The 19,825-nt window shown below is 39.1% G+C and overlaps 2 protein-coding genes across 2 annotated transcripts in view; one reads left to right on the top strand and one right to left on the bottom strand.

Moving 5' to 3' along the window:
• The window catches only part of LOC144646068 (E3 ubiquitin-protein ligase TRIM71-like), a 65,045-nt gene that overhangs the window by 12,189 nt on the left and 33,031 nt on the right, over positions 1-19,825 (top strand). The gene's annotated exons all lie outside the window — the stretch shown is intronic.
• Positions 1-19,825, bottom strand: part of LOC144646061 (glutathione hydrolase 1 proenzyme-like) — a 33,856-nt gene that overhangs the window by 1,460 nt on the left and 12,571 nt on the right. Inside the window, exons 4-7 of the mRNA XM_078505584.1 lie at positions 3,202-3,506; positions 2,504-2,643; positions 1,522-1,709; positions 587-827 (exon numbers count right to left, since the gene is read on the bottom strand). Coding sequence (XP_078361710.1) covers positions 587-827; positions 1,522-1,709; positions 2,504-2,643; positions 3,202-3,506 — 874 coding nt within the window. The remainder of the gene's footprint in view (positions 1-586; positions 828-1,521; positions 1,710-2,503; positions 2,644-3,201; positions 3,507-19,825) is intronic.

Here is a 19,825-nt window from a genome sequence, read left to right on the forward strand (position 1 = left end):
ATTTTTAAACTTGTAGAGGCACTAAAAACGCCATTTTTAAATTCAAAAATTTATAGAAAATTCATAAAGCAAGAAAAGAAATGCCCCCTTTGTAATATAAGCACTCCCTTTTCCTCGTCCAGGCTGAAAAACCTTAGGACCATAATTAAACCCAGGGCTCATTACCTAGTAGCCTGCGAATACAGCCGCCTCTCTTCGCTCCCGGCCGGTTGGGCTAATAACCTAGGCAAAATAATCATATTTGTGCCAAAAGGAATTTGCATCAGAGCCATTCCATTTTATATCCACCTCCCCCCCCCCCCCAACCAGTTTTTCTGAATGGGTTTTGAAAGTCATTTCTGAGGGGGTAGCTTCGTCAGCATTCTTTGATCTTTCAAATATTCAGGGGATAGGGAAAAAGTTGGCTTTTTATGATGGGGTTAAGAAAAATCTGTTTTTTCTGAGTGGGGCATCATGTCAGCACTTTGGTCTTTTTTCGTTGGGGGTAAATTTTGACTATACTCGTCAAGAGAAAGGAGAGGGGATGTGGATTTAAAGAAGAATAACCCTCAGTCATAGGCTCTACATTTAATGCCATTGTACATACCAGTGACACTGCCGTGGTTATTCTTTTCCCGCCAGAGGCGCCAATAACAAGCTGCACTTTGCCGTCATCGTTGATCAAAATGGCGGGAGAAATGGACGAGAAAGGTCGCTTTCCTGATTGGGGAAAATTAAAAGGAGATGGAGAAATCCCATCCACAATATTGTGCTCAGGAATGTCAAAATCTGCCATCTCATCGTTGTAGATGATTCCTGTTACAGTAGATCGATATTTGGCTCCAAATCTGTCAAGACACAGTGGTAAGAATGAAAAAAAATGCTAATTATTTTTTAATTCAAATGTCAGTTAAATTTGCCGTGCTCCAAATCTATTTCATTTTGTGCAGAACTCGTCAACAAAAATTTATGGAGTCCGCGGTTTTCGTCAGAGAAGTTGCTTAGCAACACGACGTACATCAAGACGTCATGCTGACGTTATAACCTTTGCTTATTTCAGCAATCCTGAACCTGCGGCAACCTCGTACCCAGAGTCTTCGCTCCCCTTGACAAGAGGTCGAAAGTTCTGATTGGAAGTCCGAAAATATCGGACTTGCGGTTTAATTGCGCATGTCTAGTTTTCAAAAACATGACTCAACGAGCTTCTTGGTGTTTAACTTTCGGTCATTTTTTTTCAAACCAATCAAAATCGATCCTGCAACAGACTTTTGAGAGTCGCTCATTTCATCAAGCTTGCGCAAGACTCGAGGTACGAAATTGAACTCACGTATACTTGGCTTAGCCTACGCATGGCAGAAAAATAAAGATTTTAAGGCGCCCACCTACAAAGATTTGCCCCAAACATCACTAGCTCCTCAGCTAAAATAGCGAGGTTCTATCAAGTGAGGGCCAAGCAGAATGTCTCGGCAGTTGTCAAAAGGTCAAATCTTTTATGCGTCAAACGACAATAAAGGAAGGTTTACCAACAAGGCTAAAACCAACCTCATATTGATCGTAGTTGTCACGGATACTGCGTCACCATTTGGCGCCAAAACAGCCACATGTGTGGTGCCGAAATCAGCATCCGAGAATGTATCTGCGTAATGCGATACGTTACTGAAGGTCATGTTATCCAGTATTTTGTGACGTAACCAGTCACCTGTTTTTTGATCTAACATCTTCCTAGCGACCTGGGGTGAAAGAACAGTGTATTCTTAAACATTTCAAAATATCCTTATAACAAAAACGTTCTCTTGTTGGCTTAGAGACTTGTTTTTATAACTTTTCCGCGTAACCAGAGGCTAACTAATAGCAGAGTCGCAATCTGATTGGCTACATGGACACCTACTATTGATCGACAAAAGCCCCTTGGAGTGAGGGTGCGGTTTTTGCTTACGATCGGAAAATATTAAACAAACCATCAGTTGCTTCTATGTTAGAAAAATCAGCTACAATGTTATCCTGAAACAATTTAACTGCTCGCTCTCGGTTTCTATAGCCTGCGCCGCAGACGAAACTAAATCCTTACTAGCCGGGGTTAGATTAATATGTCTGCGACGCAGGCAAGGTTTCTATCGATGTGACTCGGGATTTCTTCCTCTCGCCAATGTAACTGAACCAAAAAACCTTAAGCTTGCAATCAAAAAGTCATGGTCGGCCAGGGTTTTTAGGTGTACGGTATACAGTATTTTTACCCGAAAATTGGGTCCTTTATGCGTATAAAGTATACTGTTTTTTTTTTCAAATTTTGGTATTTTGCATGATTTTGAGGAGAAGTCTTGAGTATACTGGGTATATGTTTTTCAGGTTTCTGGCCAACCCTGAAGAGTTAAGTAGAAACAAATCATATTGATATGTATATTACTGATATTTTTCCCACGGAAAAATAAAGATTTCATTCATATGTCAACCAAAAGAGAAAGCATTTTGGACAATAACCGCCCAAGAATTTCGTATTTGAGTCACCCCTGTTTCTTTCACAAACCTTGTCTATATTTGGATCAAACGCTGGATCTCCAAGTCGACTGCGCCATGCATAACTGTACTTGAAAGATTCAATGATTCGGTGATACGTCAGCACTGAGGAATCCACGTCATCACGGTCAGATGACGTCATATTGTATCCTGAAAAATGAAATACTGGACATAAATAAACTTGAATATTTTGGAAAAAATCTAAGGCTATTGAAATTTCTGACAGGCGAACCACAGAATCTGTTTCTTGTTCTAAACTTCTTCGTTCCAAAACAAAAAAAAACAATTGGATATTATTGTTCTGGCTGCATTGAGTCAAACGGGATCTAGGTATTTTAGAGATAACAGCAACCTCCTGGCCAAACGGAGAGGCAAGTAGACGACCATTTCCAACTTGCATCCACTTGCGTTTCCGTTTGGCCAGGACTTGCATGCACTTACGTTGACGTGCGATGACTTCAGTGCGTTCACTTTAGTAGAGATCAAATTAACACGCAAATTGACGCAAGTTTTTTACCGTTTGGCAAACCAACGCAAATCTGTACGCAAGTTCACGACTACTGGAGACCACTTGCATTGCCGTTAAGCCAGGGTCGCCCACTGCCTCTTAAGACAATAAATAGCAGGTCATTATAATACCCTTAGCCCTCGGGAAAAAATTGAGGGACAATTAAACTAGAGGTACCAGAAAGGTAGAGTCTTTCTTACCTTTAAGGATGTTCAAGATGAGGGCCAATACAGAGCCGCTTGTCGGGGGTGGGGTGAGGTACATTTTCATACCCGACAGTTCACCTTCATATGGCTTTCTGCTGATCGACTTGTAATTTCTCAGATCATCCAAAGTCACGGTCCCCTTGACTCGACTTATGTCGTCCGCGATATCACTGGCCAGCTCTCCGCTGTAGAAAGATTCAGGATCTTTTTGCACTCGTTCCAGGGTCTGTGCATACTTTTCGTTCTTAATTTTGTCGCCCTTTTTACGAAGCTTGCCGTTCTTATCAAGTAGCAGTTCGCTGAAATAATGAAAATACAAAGCCGAAACAACTTATTTTTGACAAACAAAAAAATTAAGCTTAAGATCCTTAATTACTTAACGTACTCCCCCGTGAAATTTCCTTTGAAGGTTACATGTAGATTTTGGAGTCATGATCATAGCAGGCACTGAAAAGGCATTTAAGAGGGCGTCCGTGTTACAGCGGATAAGGCACTTTTCGGACCTTCACCGATTTCCCTGATTTTTTTCAGTGAAAGTCGACAATTATATCCCAGTAACAAATATCACATTTATTTGGATCAATTCGATATTTTATATTTTTTGCGAGGCGATTTTCAAAGTCACCTCAAAACCATGCAATTCGCCATTGGAGACTCCGTAAACTTGCTATAAATGACGGTCGCTGCCAAAACTTTATTACTCAATTCCACGAGCTGATTATTTTACATATTGAAGTTTCATCTTCCCTCGATAGTGTAGATGTTTAATAATTAAAATCTATTTAAGTCTCGTTAAGTTATGATTTTTTTAATTTGACCCCCAACAAACTCCGGAATGTGCAAAGCGTGACATGCCTGTAGTTGAAAGCCATTTTCTCGAATGTGGGACCTGATCTAGAATCGTGTCTATTGTAACTCAAAAGTACTAACACCATCATAGAAAAGTATGAAATAAAATTTGTGGGCACTCTTTACTGCGCGCCGTACAGAGCTCCACGAATTTCCCAAATATTCGCCATTTTGATCCAAAACAAAGAAAACGCTTGAGCGACCGATAAATCAATTCCAGAACCGTGAATGTTTGGAGATGTGTTAAATACTGCTAGAAGTCAGACTGTAAATGGAAAATATTTTTCTTTTGCAGTTCCAACCGTTTTAGTCGATTTCTCGGTATTTTCAACGCTCACAGCAATAAATATATCACTTCGATCAATATGCAAATTTCGGCATAAGCCCGTGTTGTCACGGAACATCTGTATACCGCAACAATTTGCCTAAAAACGTTTTCCAAAGCAATTATTTCCTACTTACCTGGCCGGGCGATAAGATTCTTTAGGCTTCTATGTAGAAGCTTTCTTTTTGTTTGTGGCTGTAGAGAAGCTGTTTTCATTTCCCACGCTGCGATGAAACAGTGTTTGTTTTGCCGCAAGACCGACTTGTTCATTTCAGTCTAATTCAATTAAAGCCTTATTTGTCAAACCCCTGTCGGGCCCTTTTTTTGTTTTTCTCTTTGCAAAACCTTTTAAAAAACATTGTAAGCTTCTGAGGATGTTTTTTCATACCCAAAAAGGTTTTTATTTGCTTGGCTTTTTTTTCGGAGGGATTTATTCGAAAAAATTACAATCCAGTCTGGTTTTGTGGAAACAATTAAGGGAAATCCTTGATTTGCGTCGCACAAGTTTTGTTTGCATATTAGAACAGTGTTTTGTGAAAACTATCGGACTCCAATGAGGCAAAGCAAGTTCTACAATTATCTTATAAACATTAAAAGTCTTTGAAGCATTGTAGACATAAAATACAAATAGTTGGGATAACTCAATGTTTGTTTTTGCAAACTTACTTGTTTGTTTCAATCTAATTCAATTTAAACCGACCAATTAATGTCCGCGATTTTGTCTAATTTCGAGAAAATCCTTGCGCGTCCTTTCTGCACGAAATGGCAGCTATTGCATCCAATCAGTTGCTCTCTTCACGAGAAATTACAGACTCCGTGTGGATCTACAGTCAACTCTCGCCTTGCGGACACCCCGCTATTGCGGACGCTCGCTATTACGGACAAAATCCAGATCCCCGGCGAATAAGATTTGACTGGAAATGACTCCCGTTATTACGGACTCTCGCTATTACGGACACTAAACGACGCCCCGAGCGTGTCCGCTTTAACGAGAGTTGACTGTAGTAGGAATGAGGAAAGCCATGTGTTGCTCTCTGAGTAGGCATGAATAGATTGTGCTAGTATATTAAGGAAAAGTTGCTTCACAGTATACCCAAAAGTTGCTCTGAAATTGCTCAAATATCAAAAAGTTGCTACCAAAATTTAGAAAAGTTGCTTGCTCTAGAGTCGTTTTGTTTTAGATAAATCCTCAAAACGTGTTTGTTTGTTTGTTGCCATTTAAACATTTTCATTACATATTCTTACAATCATTAAAAGAGGCCAAAAAGCCATTGTTATATGAGAAATATAAATACTTTGTTGTAATCAATATACTCTTTAAACTCAACATAACTTCAATAATATATAAAACATGAAAAATAAAAAAAAGATAAAATAAAAGATAAAAAATGATAAAAATACTTCGAAATGAAACGACCTTTTATGGTTTGGATCGGTCATTCATATCAATTTGTTTCTCAAAAGTTTCCAAGGAAGGCAAAAGTTGCCCTAGGTTGCTGCTACTACAAAAAGTTGCTCAAAACGCTAAAAGTTGCTCAAAAGTTGCCAAGCACAATCTATTTATGCCTATCTCTGAGTGAAACTCGGATATTTCAGCTCATTTGTCGAGCTGCCACTTATCGAAATGCGGCGATGTTACGGAAGCCGAACTAATCATGGCGAGAGCGTGACGTTACCAGCGGCTGTGAAGTAGACTGAGTGCGGGCTTGACCATTACAAGGTGTGGTCGATGCTATTTTTTTTTTTCAAAAAAAGCGTTAACACTATCCCGCTAAATTTGAGTGAAATATATCCCCGGGGGGGGGGGGGGGGGGTACTTTAAAAAAATTTGTACGGGAAGGCTTCGCCCGAGCTCTAACCCCTGCCCTTTTATAAACGATTTTGACAGAAATCGTTCCCTTTTTGTATAACTTTTACTGAAAAAAGGTACCCCTTTCGTATACCTGAAAGACATGGTATAGACTTAAGACACGACGTTTTCTTGTATATGGTCTAATAAACGTCCACTCTCAAATAAACGAACAACCTCGTATCTAGTAAACACCTCCCTTGAGGTGTAAAGTCTATAGACGCCTAGTGTCTAATAGACGCCCCCCCCCGAAAAAAAAAATAAAAAATAAAAAAAGATGAATCGCCTCATAAACCAGGGAAACACTCCACAGCGTAACATCACGCAATCTTTTTTGTTTTGTTTGCTTGACTCGGACATCGAAAAGGCAAACAGTGCCAACATGGTTGACCCTAATGGCGCTGAAGACATCAGCATCAAACTATGAACGCAACTACCAACAAGGCAAGAGACGAGCAGAACGATCGCTTATTTGGCAGAGAAATATGGCTGACCAAGAGCCAAGTGCAGGGCTTCTTTTCCCGCCGTGCAGCGGCTAGACGAAGAAAGGAGGAACCAGAAAAAATCGACCTGAGTCCCAGGGAGCTATTGCTAGAGGAAGAAGAAGTTGATAGACAACAACTTGTTGAAGAGGTAGTGAACGAACTGAGGCTGCAGCACCCACTGTCGTACGACACATTCAACCTGTGCGTGTGTGCTGAAAGAACATAACCTGGACAAATTTAACGCGCCAATGCTCAAAGAAATCTTGCGCCATTTTGAGGTCCAATTCAAATCGAAAGACAAAAAGAAAGACCTGATTGAACAACTAAGGTTGTTCAAGATTGAAAAAGAATGAATATAAAGGGATAAACAAGTCACTAACCTTGCAAAGAAACATTCATTAGCACATAAGGTTAAACGTTAATATTACGATCCTCTTTTCACGAAAAACAGTTTTCTGTTATTGCCCCCGCAGGGCTTTCGCCCAGAGACGAAAGCCCGAGGAGGCATTCATTATAGAGCGTATATATAGAGAATGTACTTACACTCCGAATATACGGTATGTATACCAGAAAAAAACCTCGATTTGCTCGAACAAGGCCGCAAGGAATCTCTGAGTAATGATAATGTTTTGCCGCAAGGGATTCCTGGGTAATGATGACGTAAAGGCAGAAAATGCCCGAAGAAGTTATGGGTATTATGATGTCACGATAACAGGGGGTAGCGGTAAATAAAAATCCCTATCTTGGGTTAGAACGGTATTAAAAAGACTGACCCGCGTTTTGGCATTTGTCACACGTTGATTACTCCGATGTTTGGCTTACGCGTGTTCACAGATTTGTTCGAGCGGTTTCTCTGCTTTGATTGTGTTAAGTGATATTTGATGCAGTTGTGAGTAATAGGTCGAAAGATTTCGAGCAATCGGTTTCGTGTTCTTGGCAACTTGTGTTCCAAGTGCTGGTTCAAGCGTTAAGGTTTGTTCTCGGGGGTAATTCGTTTAGCTAACAAACTGTCAGATTATTTGATCCATAAAGTGGTCTGAATAAGGATCAAAAATTGTTTTCGCGAATCTTTGAATGTGTCATATTTCGTTACTCGTGGATTTTTTAGGCTTTTTGAACTGGAAATCATTGTAAGTTTAATAATTGTGAATGTTATAAGCCCGAGATAATAATGTGTTATAACAATAGAGTTGATGTTCTTGGGCGTAAATATGTTTTTGGCCCGACTCAGGCTCATTTTGAAGGGCCAAAAACATATTTACGCCCGCGAACATCAACTCTATTACTATTATAATCATTTCAGAGGGCATTTAGTTAAGGAATCAAAAACAGTAAGCGACATCTTGAACACTGCCGTTGCGAGTCGGCGTTTATTTCTGATTGTAAAGTTTACAAAACTCGACAGAAAACCGCAAAAGTACTTAAAACAATCTTTGCTTGAAAAGGAAATTACAAAATTCTATCGGCAGCGAAGAAATAGTTGTCATTTAGAAGTGTTAAAATTAATTGTGCTGTTAACCCTCGGACGTACAAGCAAACTCACACCCCCACCATCGTACAAGGGGGGGGGGGGTGGATGGAACCCCTCCCCGGAGTTTTCGTTATATTAAGGCGTAGCGAAATTATTTTGGACTGAGAAGAAAGCCCTTAGCTTACTCTACAAGATGACATAATTTTAATTGGCTGTGACGTCATATGACGTCACGTGACGTCATTAGAGCCGCCATCTTGGATCCGCCATCTTGGATTTCAACATTTTCTTAGAAAGTCAGAAAATAACGGAAATTGATGCGAAATCAAGCCAGAATGCTTACCGAATGTAAAAATAAACACATCTTGCACCTGTGTTTTAAAAAACTGGAAACAATTAAGAAAAATGGTAAAAATGACGATTTTTGGCAAGACCTGCTTGTATTTATGACGTTGCCATGGCAACGTCAAATATCATAGACACATGGTTGACATATCAAAATTTCCGCAAATGATGAATGAACAGCTACCGAAAGTTTCAGCATTGTAGAGTAAATCGTTTTTTCAAAAATTGGAAAAAACCTTATGGGGGGGTGGCATCCACCCCCCCCCCCCCCCCCTTATGCTTGAAATTCAACTGAGCGAGTTTCACTCGACGAAGACAAACTTACATTCACTTCGCCGCCTGGATTCTTCTTTGAGTTTCTGTAATTCCTCTTTATCTAGCTAAGAAGACTGAGAATTTGCTTTCCCGTTCAGTCCTTCAACCATTTTGTTGTTTTAAAGCTCAAATTAAAAACAGTTTGCAATTGCAGACTCAAATTAAACGAAGCTTGAAGTGATGCCAGCTTGTGTCAGCCAGCAAGAAACCGGCGCGAACAGTTGAATGGTTTTCAGTTCTGATTGGCTGGCTTCGTTATTTTCTTGTTTCTGATTGGTCCACGGCAGCGGGCTAAAATATATTTTAGCCCGCTGAATTCTTCATTTTAGCCCGCAAAATACGCCACAATGCCCGATGAAATGATTATAATATGTGTTATTTCCGCTAGGTGTTATTTCCGCGTGCTAGGTAATATATCCATCGACTTGAACTTGTGAATATTTTTGGGACGCAATGGTGTCACACAACAAGAAATTCCGCAGCAAAGAGATCAAACAATGTCTTGACGTACATGGCACAGTAAAAAAGAAGCCTAATTTTAAAGGCGACAAAAAGACTCTACTAATCCTAGATTATTGCTGTAAAACAAATTATAAAAAGGCGGGGCAGCTTTATAGTGAGAACTATTAGTAGTCAAGACTTGATGAGTTAATGGACAAATGTAAAAATGCGGGTTCTTTCATATTTGTTATATTCATGTTGTCGAAAAAACATATATCGTAGCAGGGCTCGCGACTCCCTTCAATTACCGATAGTAATAGAATACGAAATGCACATTTGTGTTAAATATTTATTTTCTTGTTTTAGAGACACTTTAATGCCCCGCCCACTAAATTATGACAGATAAATTTATGGCCACCATCTTATTAAAATCAAATTAATACAATGACTTCCAATTATAAAGCCCCGACTGTTGGTGTTTTTACTTTTATGTCTCGAATACTTCAGAGACTTTGGATGTTCATCAAATAACTGTTTATTACTGTTTGTTTATGAGAAAGGGTTAGAAGGGGGTAAAATGAGAAATTGGATTGGGCAAATTGTTGCTGGGAAAATGAAATTTGGGTCACTGGGACTGGGAATCACAAGTAAAAACCAATAGATAGAACTGGGATTTGGATTTGGAAAATACGGGAAAACAATAGGCTAGGGCTTTACCCTAATCCCCCCCCTCCACCCACCCACCCCCCCCCCTCTCGCCTCCCTCTATCAGGAACCTGTATGAAATTTGCGAGTCTTGACAAGACAAGGAGCATATTCGACACCCTCGACAGCAAATCAGCAAGTTTCAACTCAATACAAGAAGGGCATTTTTGGAACGTGAATTTTCTTGAAAAAGTCCCCTCGAAAAGGCCAAGCGAAAACAGAAACCCGGGTTTTGACAAACTAGGCAGCCTGGCCGGTTTTAATTGAACAAGAACATTGAGAAGCTTGAGAAGCTTAAAATCGGGCGCTTTGCCTTGAAAGGCAGGGTTCAGTACAGCAGAAACCACGAAGCAGTTACTTAAGTAGCACTCAGTCCGACTGTGTTTGTGTAAGTCACAGGGCTTGCATGAGCTGTATTAGTGTGCATAATATAATATCTAGAACGTTGTCGAGATTGCATTATTACTTAATGACATGATGGTTTCAATTTATAAATGTATCTCACACAATACAAATAAACGATTGAAGTAGACGACTAGACAATGTAAAGTTTTAAGACTTAGCAAAGTGCAGTGTATTGGTAATACTGTAAGGTGCGGTTTCACCTGAAGGTCGTGTGCTTTTCGGTATTTTCCAGGCATTGCACTTTGATGGGACAGTACTACAACCGTTTACCGGGGAACTACTATTGTCAAGAAAATGATCACAACTTGTTGATGAATGATTGAACATTTGTTTCATACCATTACTGTTATAGCAATTGATGAAGGCTTTTAGTCCTGAACCAAAGTATAAGGACTGGGAAATACTGAAACCCATTATCAGCCACCTTAAACGGAAATATCTTGTTGGTGTTTCAAGGAATCCAAGGAAACTTCACTCATCCTATGTATCTATGTATTGCGGTATTTTGTAATTTTTTGAGTGATTTTTGGGGATGTTTGGTAGGTGATAGTTTTTTTAAAAGAATTAGTAAAATTTAGACAACTAAGAAATATTGAAAATTTAATGTGAATTTAACATTGGAATTTGAAGTTAGAAATTGGCAGACGGACACCAAACAGCCCCGTGACATCCTGGAGTGTTTTTGCATGGGGGTCAACTGTGTGATGATGTTTCCATTTTTTTCTTCAATCCCCACTGATTAAGAACTGTTGTTGGTGTTATGTTGGTGTTATCACATGTCAAGCCTTTAACAAGGTATGAAAGAACACAAGGATTTAAATTATTCTGGTGCTCAATTTTTGCGTAACTAAAATTAATGTTACTCAAATTCCTGATGGATTCTGTCTTAAACTGTTACGAGCTTAGTATTTCCAAATTATTGCATGTCAATGTAAGGCAAGACAAGACATGCCTTGGTTCTTATGTAATTCTCTTAAAAACACATAAGATATTGACTATAATTTTGTCTGTGCTATGGCAATTCACAGTGGGGTGGTCTTGATGTGTCTTTAACTTGTAGACTGGACTGGACTAGTAAAATGCGGACTAGTAAAACGCGGACTTGTAAAACGCCTCTAGACACTTCGAATTCCTTGGCCACAATCATCTTACGGCTCTCTTCAATACATAATGTCTCAAAAAAACAGTAACCTCAGAAAGAAGTCAGAAGCAAATAAGGTCGAAAGACCGAATTTGAACATATAACGGCAAATGTTCTAATGTCACGAACGTAGGAGTCGTGTAGGCCCGTCACCTTTATTTACCACATACTGCCCCCAAATTAAAACAGTACCCTCAGAAAGAAGTCAGAAGCAAATAAGGTCGAAAGACCGAATTTAAACATTTAACGGCAAATATTCTAATGTCACGAACGTAGGAGTCGTGTAGGCCCGTCACCTTTATTTACGATTGACTGTTGATTTCTGGACGGGCCCCGTTCTACCTCGTGCGAGCAATACAAACGACTGCACTCAACAGACGTCAAGTAGTGGAAAGAAAGAAACATATGCACACAACTCATAGCATCAATCCCGTTGTTTTAGTAGGGGTTTGCAGAACGAACATGTGCTATACTGCAAAAACATCTCCACGCTAAAACAGACCATAGAGTGCTCAAAAAAGCTAGAAATATGCCGTCGAAGAAACACACAAGAGCTTCAAACACAAATTGTTTCTCTCGCTAAACCGTTTAGTTTTATCCGATTTACAAGCGCTTGTTTTACAAGTCCGCGTTCTACAAGTCCGTGCTTAACAAGCCCTCGTTTTACAAGTCCGCGTTTTACTAGTCCTCGTTTTACAAGTCCTCGTTTTACAAGTCCGCGTTTTACTAGTCCGCGTTTTACTAGTCCGCCTTTTACAAGTCCGCGTTTTACCTGAGTCCGTGTTTTACTAGTCCGCGTTTTACAAGTCCGCGTTTTACTAGTCCGCGTTATACTAGTCCGCGTTTTACAAGTCTGCGTTTTACTAGTCCGCGTTTTACTAGTCCAGTCCAGTCCAGTCCTCAAAATACAGTATGCCAAAACTCCACGCCCTCTAAAGATAAGTCCTTGACGGTTCTTGTCGTTTTTCGGTGCCTATTCATCTTCGGCATCTTTCTCATGTCCTGTGTCTGTCATCACACGAAAGAAAAGCTGATTCTCAAAAAATCTGCCACAAAAGGAAATTGACAAAAACAATATGAAAACCATATATCGAAAGTTTCTTATTCTAAAATTTTATCATACGTCTTAATTCAGAGCTACAAAGAAGTTCCTCCTTTTGAGTTATTGATACTGTTCTTACAGTACCTCTTTCCACTAGCGAAATTTTACAAAATTCCTTCGCGGCGAAAGGTAGCGCGAATCCAGAACAGACTCCAATCGAGAGTGGGTTAATTCTAGATTACTATTAATTAACTATTATAACATTCATTTTTAAAATAGTTTCCCAAGCCGACTAAGCTAACTAATAAACGTCGAGTGTATCTTTCAGTAAACAAAACATGCCGTTATGACGCCGGAAATCCAGCTCACGCATACTATACCCCGTGACTCACGCAAACCTCCGACTTACGTGCTACTACAGTCATTCCTTTCTAAACATTTTTTTTTTGACCACCACCGTACCTTTCTACCCAAAAAACTCATGAAACCGCCCGGTTTTACTGAACCTGTTTTAACCTTTCAAAAATTAGAGCGTTCGAAACTAAATAAGATCCGTAATCACAAACAACATACAGCCGTTTACCAGCACTCTTTAAAACTCCTGAAACCCTTCAAAATCAGGCAAAATAAATCTTTGAAATAACCTTTATCAATGTTTCTTATTTTTTATTCAGTTCTATAAAATGCCTTTCATACACTACTGTCAAACAAAAAATTTCAATTTCCTCAAAGTTTCAAGACAAAAGAATAACAAATATTTCGTGCACAATGTAATTTGATTAAGCCAATATTATCACGTCTAAAAATACTTCAAGCAATTCAGTGAAAACCCGTTTTTTTATTGTATCAACGAAAACCACTTTCGAATAATCAATACATGAAAATAACAATAAGATCAAAAGGAAGAAAGGAACCTTTCTAATTATTTGAAGACTTTCACTGAAAGCCGTGATATTATGCATCCAATCCGCGATAAAATTTAATTACAACAAAATCCAAGTTCTCATTTTGAATTCCAATTTTTTCAGTTGATACCTTTATCCAACTTGTGAAAAATTCCATTCAAGTTCCTATTAATACTGTACATTCCCAATGTTTTGCTCAGGTCTTCAGAAGCGTCTTACTAACCAAATCTAAAATAATTCCAAAACATGCTGTACAAACATTCTACTCTTTGTGACAAACGACTTGACGACCAATTGTTCAGAAATGAAAATCGACACAGTTCTTGCTAAATAAAAAAAAAGTTTTACGCCGGAGTCAGGCTCAAAAAATATACCGCAAGATCACACCCCCATTCATAGTCAGAAACCAGCAAACCATCTAGTTTGCTAAAAAAAAACACTGCGTGACATCAATGACGTTACCTTTTTCATTTACAAAAATAACTTTAACTTGTCAAAGTAAGTGCAATTTCTCAATGGTGAATATCAGTACAGTATGGGGCCCAGTTCTCGGCCACTTTGTGTTTAACGCGTTTTTTCACACTCCAGTTGAATCAAAAGAAAAAGGTATTTCCTTCAAACGATAGACTGATTCATGTGCTTTAAGTATCTTGAGTTTGATCGTTCAATTCGATATAGAAAGCTCACACGTCGAGTTTACGCGGAGGTAGGTGAATTTGCATTCCCGAAAAAGTTGTTTGTTTACGGCTCCAAATTCATGGATGTAGTAAAATTCGTATTTTATCCAAAAGCCCCCACCATACGAGCTAATTTTTGGCATGTGAAACGTAGAATAATTCAGCTTTCTGCTTTAGTTAACTTTTCGTTGAACCGTTGTATTTTTTGGTCTTAATTTACTTCGAATTTTTTTCTTGCGACGTTTGCGTATTTGCCAGTTCTCGGCCACCCTGCTCGCTATCACAGCTTAGCGCTTGGTTTTGAATATAATTTCATCTGCTGCTGCCAGAATGAAAGAAATAAATGTTTTAAAAATAAAGTTCAATCTTATCTCTAAGTTTTGAGCTGACTCTTGTCTTGTCTATTATTTCTACAACACCTAAATCTTTCAAGACCTTTTCACTGCAAAATAAACCATCTAAATGCACGGGTCACACAATGCGGTTTTGCCAGAACCTGCACATAGGCAACTAGGCGCGTTAAAATCCTTCTTTTCCAAAGTAAAACAAAGCATCATAAAAATAATTTGGGATCGATATAGTATAAATAGGTTTACAGAGTGATTTTATGACTGTGAAAATTAATTGAGCATTTTTTTACAGATAATTACGCACAAGCTTTTTAGTGGCCGAGAACTGGGCCAAGGTGGCCGAGAACTGGGCCCACAAATGGAGCTTTTATTTTTATTATTGCTCGGGCAAATTAATTTTTGACCGGTCGATAGCTTTACACCAAAAAGCTGAATAATGTAGCTAGCTCTGGGAGAAATTTCAAGTTCCTGCGTTTCTTCTGAGGTAAGAAATACAAGTTTACGTCAAAAGTAGCCGAGAACTGGGCCAAGGTGGCCGAGAACTGGGCCCACAAATGGAGCTTTTATTTTTATTATTGCTCGGGCAAATTAATTTTTGACCGGTCGATAGCTTTACACCAAAAAGCTGAATAATGTAGCTAGCTCTGGGAGAAATTTCAAGTTCCTGCGGTTCTTCTGAGGTAAGAAATACAAGTTTACGTCAAAAGTGGCCGAGAACTGGGCCAAGGTGGCCGAGAACTGGGCCCACAAATGGAGCTTTTATTTTTATTATTGCTCGGGCAAATTAATTTTTGACCGGTCGATAGCTTTACACCAAAAAGCTGAATAATGTAGCTAGCTCTGGGAGAAATTTCAAGTTCCTGCGGTTCTTCTGAGGTAAGAAATACAAGTTTACGTCAAAAGTGGCCGAGAACTGGGCCCCATACTGTACTTTGCCCCGTAAGCTTTTTTCTCTGTCCTTCCGCCGAAGCAAAAAAACACAACCTGATTACACATTAACCCAAAAGTCGACCAAGTGTGCCTGCAACGATTTCCTGTCAAAACTAAAATGAAAACCATTGCGGTATGCGTCACCCGTAGCGGTTTTGTAGCAACCCCGAGCTATCCCCGTCTTTTTGGCCGCGCCAGGAGACTACGCTCTAGGACGACCAAAGGGTAAACCTTAAATCGGCCACGCCCGATTAATTAGACTGAAACGAACAAGTCAGTCTTGCGGCAAAACAAACACTGTTTCATCGCAGCGTGGGAAATGAAAACAGCTTCTCTACAGCCACAAACAAAAAGAAAGCTTCTACATAGAAGCCTAAAGAATCTTATCGCCCGGCCAGGTAAGAAGGAAATAATTGCTTTGGAAAACGTTTTTAGGCAAATTGTTGCGGTATACAGATGTTCCGTGACAACACGGGCTTATGCCGAAATTTGCATATTGATCGAAGTGATATATTTATTGCTGTGAGCGTTGAAAATACCGAGAAATCGACTAAAACGGTTGGAACTGCGAAAGAAAAATATTTTCCATTTACAGTCTGACTTCTAGCAGTATTTAACACATCTCCAAACATTCACGGTTCTGGAATTGGTTTATCGGTCGCTCAAGCGTTTTCTTTGTTTTGGATCAAAATGGCGAATATTTGGGAAATTCGTGGAGCTCTGTACGGCGCGCAGTAAAGAGTGCCCACAAATTTTATTTCATACTTTTCTATAATGGTGTTAGTACTTTTGAGTTACAATAGACACGATTCTAGATCAGGTCCCACATTCGAGAAAATGGCTTTCAACTACAGGCATGTCACGCTTTGCACATTCCGGAGTTTGTTGGGAGTCAAATTAAAAAAATCATAACTTAACGAAACTTAAATAGATTTCAATTATAAAACCTCTACACTATCGAGGGAAGCTGAAACTTTAATATGTAAAATAATCAGCTCGTTGAATTGAGTAATAAAGTTTTGGCAGCGACCGTCATTTACAGCAAGTTTACGGAGTCTCCAATGGCGAATTGCATGGTTTTGAGGTGACTTTGAAAATCGCCTCGCAAAAAATATAAAATATCGAATTGATCCAAATAAATGTGATATTTGTTACTGGGATATAATTGTCGACTTTCACTGAAAAAATCAGGGAAATCGGTGAAGGTCCGAAAAGTGCCTTATCCGCTGTAACACGGACGCCCTCTTAAAGGTCAAATGCAACGAAATTGGAAATTTTTTCTTTTGTCCGCAAACCTGTCGTTTATCAAGGTACTAATGATAATAAACTCTCAGAAATGGTTTTTGTGCGAATTGTGGCGCTTAGGAGATAAAAATCCGACGATTTCCGAAGACTTCACGAAAACGAACCAAAAATGGCCGCGCGTGGAATGGAATCGAATAGAGGTATTTGTGACGTCAGGTGTGGCGAGCAAATTTTCACTTGTTTTGAGCGATCCTTGCAAATCCTTGGGTTTGTTCGATGGATTTCCAGAGTTTATGAAACAGCCGTTAGTTGAAACCGATGAAGACTTTGATTCAAGCCTTCGAAAAGTCTAAATACAGCCATATCAGTTCGAACTAACGGCATCTGGCAAGGATTAAATCGATTTCTGGAGTGTTTAATTCCGACTCTGCGAGTGAACAAGATGGCGTTTAATCCGGCAACATCTAGATGCACCAACAACGAAGGAATATGCCACATATATTGGTGAGCCTAATAAATATAATGAAAACGGCTTTCAAAGAATTTGAAATAAATAAATAGTTGAATCTTAAGTTGAAGTATTGTCTTGCTTTTGTTCGAAAGGATTGCAATGTGGAATTATTTGTACACTGTTTAATTGTAGCATTGCCCGAGCTGAGCTGAGTGTGTTCTCTAAAATAACACACCTTGAAGAATCGATTAAACCTTTAGAAGCTTTAAACTCATTCCCCTCAGCCAAATAATTTATTTTCAAAGATTGAAATTAAATACCGTGACTGCGTGGCCTTTTAGCTTCAATCAGAATTATGCCTGGTATTAATATTGCTCTTTATTTGCCGAATTATTAACCTAGGTGATTATCTTGTAATCTGGCCCTTATATTTTTCAGTTGATTTTACTGATGATTCTCTGAAAAGGGAATTGTCTTAAGTAGATGGGGTGTAGGTCGAAGATAACAATTTCAACAGTAATTTATGGCAACTTGCATTTCTTAAGACCCAGGTTATAAGATCTAACTTGTGTGCTGACACAGGACCTGACACTGGGACATGTAGCAGGGAAAATTTACACCTAGTTTTGTGTTTCAATGACCTTGCTTACACATCCTTGTATGTACAAATTATCATGAGATTTTGTCAAAGCTGCATTATTATAAAATATGCTAGGAAGAAGGGATGGCAAGTGGTGAGAGTCCTTGCCTCCCACCAATTGTCCCGAGTTCGATTTCCTGATTTGGCATCATATGTGGGTCGAGTTTGTTGTTCGTTCTTGGCCTTGCTCTGAGGGTTCTTCTCTGGGTTTTCCAGTTTTTCCCCTCCACAAAAATCAACACTTCCAAATTCCATTTCGATTTGGAAATTATACACTGCCCCACAAGCTTCTAGCTTTAATTCTCTCCATGTCTAAATAAAGGTTTATTTATTTTTATATAAAGTTGTTCATGCAATTTGTCATTTTATGTCAGCTTCTTTGTTTTGTACATTTATTGGTACTATTAACAGGTAATATGTTCTTTTGTTATGGTTGGATGGGGTCGGACATCAATGCATAGCCCCTTTGTCAACATCCATCTTTGGACATGGTAAACATGTACAAACAACACAGATCCAAATCAAGCAATCACAGCCCACTAGCATGACCTTCTGATTTTGTGCGCTAGTTTGCATGAAACCAACACCAGTATCCGTCACTTAAAACAGCACATTTTAAGACGATGTCGAAAGACAATGTTAACAAATTGATGCAGAGAGATGGCTATGCAAGTTCACTGAAATATGCATGTGTAAGAAGCTGCTAACAGTTTCTAGTACTTTCGATCCAGCCTATTACATGATGGGTCAGTACTAATTATTTGTCAGTTAATGCTGCAATTATTTTATCAAACAAATGTACCATCTGATCATTGCCAAACAAGTTGTGGTCATTTTTAGTTTGTCACTGGTAACCATAGCAACAGTAAAATCTATCAAAAATTACCCTTAATTTTCACTTTAAGTGCTTATAGCTTAAAAACGAGCAAAATGATAAGCAGCTAGATGACAACCAAACTAAGTGCAGTGATTTTCCAAGACCCCCAAAGGAGACATTATATCCTCTGCATGCACTGCTTGTAATTTATCACCTTATGTCGGACTAAGGGATGAATACAACAGTATGAATACAAACAGTAGGTGCTTCAAAAAACTATTTCCAAGTTTACAAAGAAATTGATAATCTTAAAAATACCCAATTTCAGAATGGCTAAACACAATACTCTTTCACCTTGAGGAAAGGGGGGGGGGGGTACTCTTTATATTTTTGAGTAGGGGTGTGCTGGTGGGACTCTGTAACCGTACCCTATCCCAGACCATTTTCAGCTTATTTTGCAGTACCCTATCATAGTATGCTAGACTACACACAGAAAATCCCTACCCTACCCCAAACTATTGTATCACTATTCCATCTTAAACTCATCTGCTTGAAAAACACACAGCAGCACACATGCATTTTCCTATCAAGCTCATATATGGGAGTATTAGGCTTGCTTACAAGTCGAGCTCACAGAGCGCGAAGCCCGAGAGCTCAAGAGCGGAGCGCGAGAGCTCCGCACCGGGTTCGCACCGGGGTCTACTACCACCAAGCCAAAATCGAGCGAACGACTTTTGAAAAGTCTATGGGAGTATGGGAGTACCCCCAGCAAGTGGGGAGGGGGTCTTGGGCACCAAAAATACCCATATAGATTTTTAAAGGGAGTATGCCTAAAGCTGTTACTGAGGAATTTGTAAAAGGTCAACAGATTTGGGGCAGACAAAATTATGAAAAGTTAATTTCAGAAATAAATTGTCATGACACACCTACAATCTGGTTGTAGATTCTCCTGAGCCAGTAGTTCACTTGACTTATACTTGACTTATAATGAGTGCTATGCAATGCAACAGTCATTGTACTGGACTGAAATGGGGTTAATGCAGATCTGAACAACAAATGAATCAGGTAAATTGGCCTTTACAAGTGAACAAACTCATCATATACATGTAGTTTACATGAAAAATATAAACCTTTTCTTGGGCACCAACAATGTTCAGTCGGGGGTATTTTCGTTGTTATATTTAGCATTCATAATAATTTCAAATATAAACAAACATTGAAAAGAGTGTT

This window comes from Oculina patagonica, chromosome 3 (genome assembly GCF_052425735.1).
Source record: "Oculina patagonica isolate OP01 chromosome 3, crgOcupat, whole genome shotgun sequence".
NCBI classification, from domain to species: Eukaryota; Metazoa; Cnidaria; class Anthozoa; order Scleractinia; family Oculinidae; genus Oculina; species Oculina patagonica.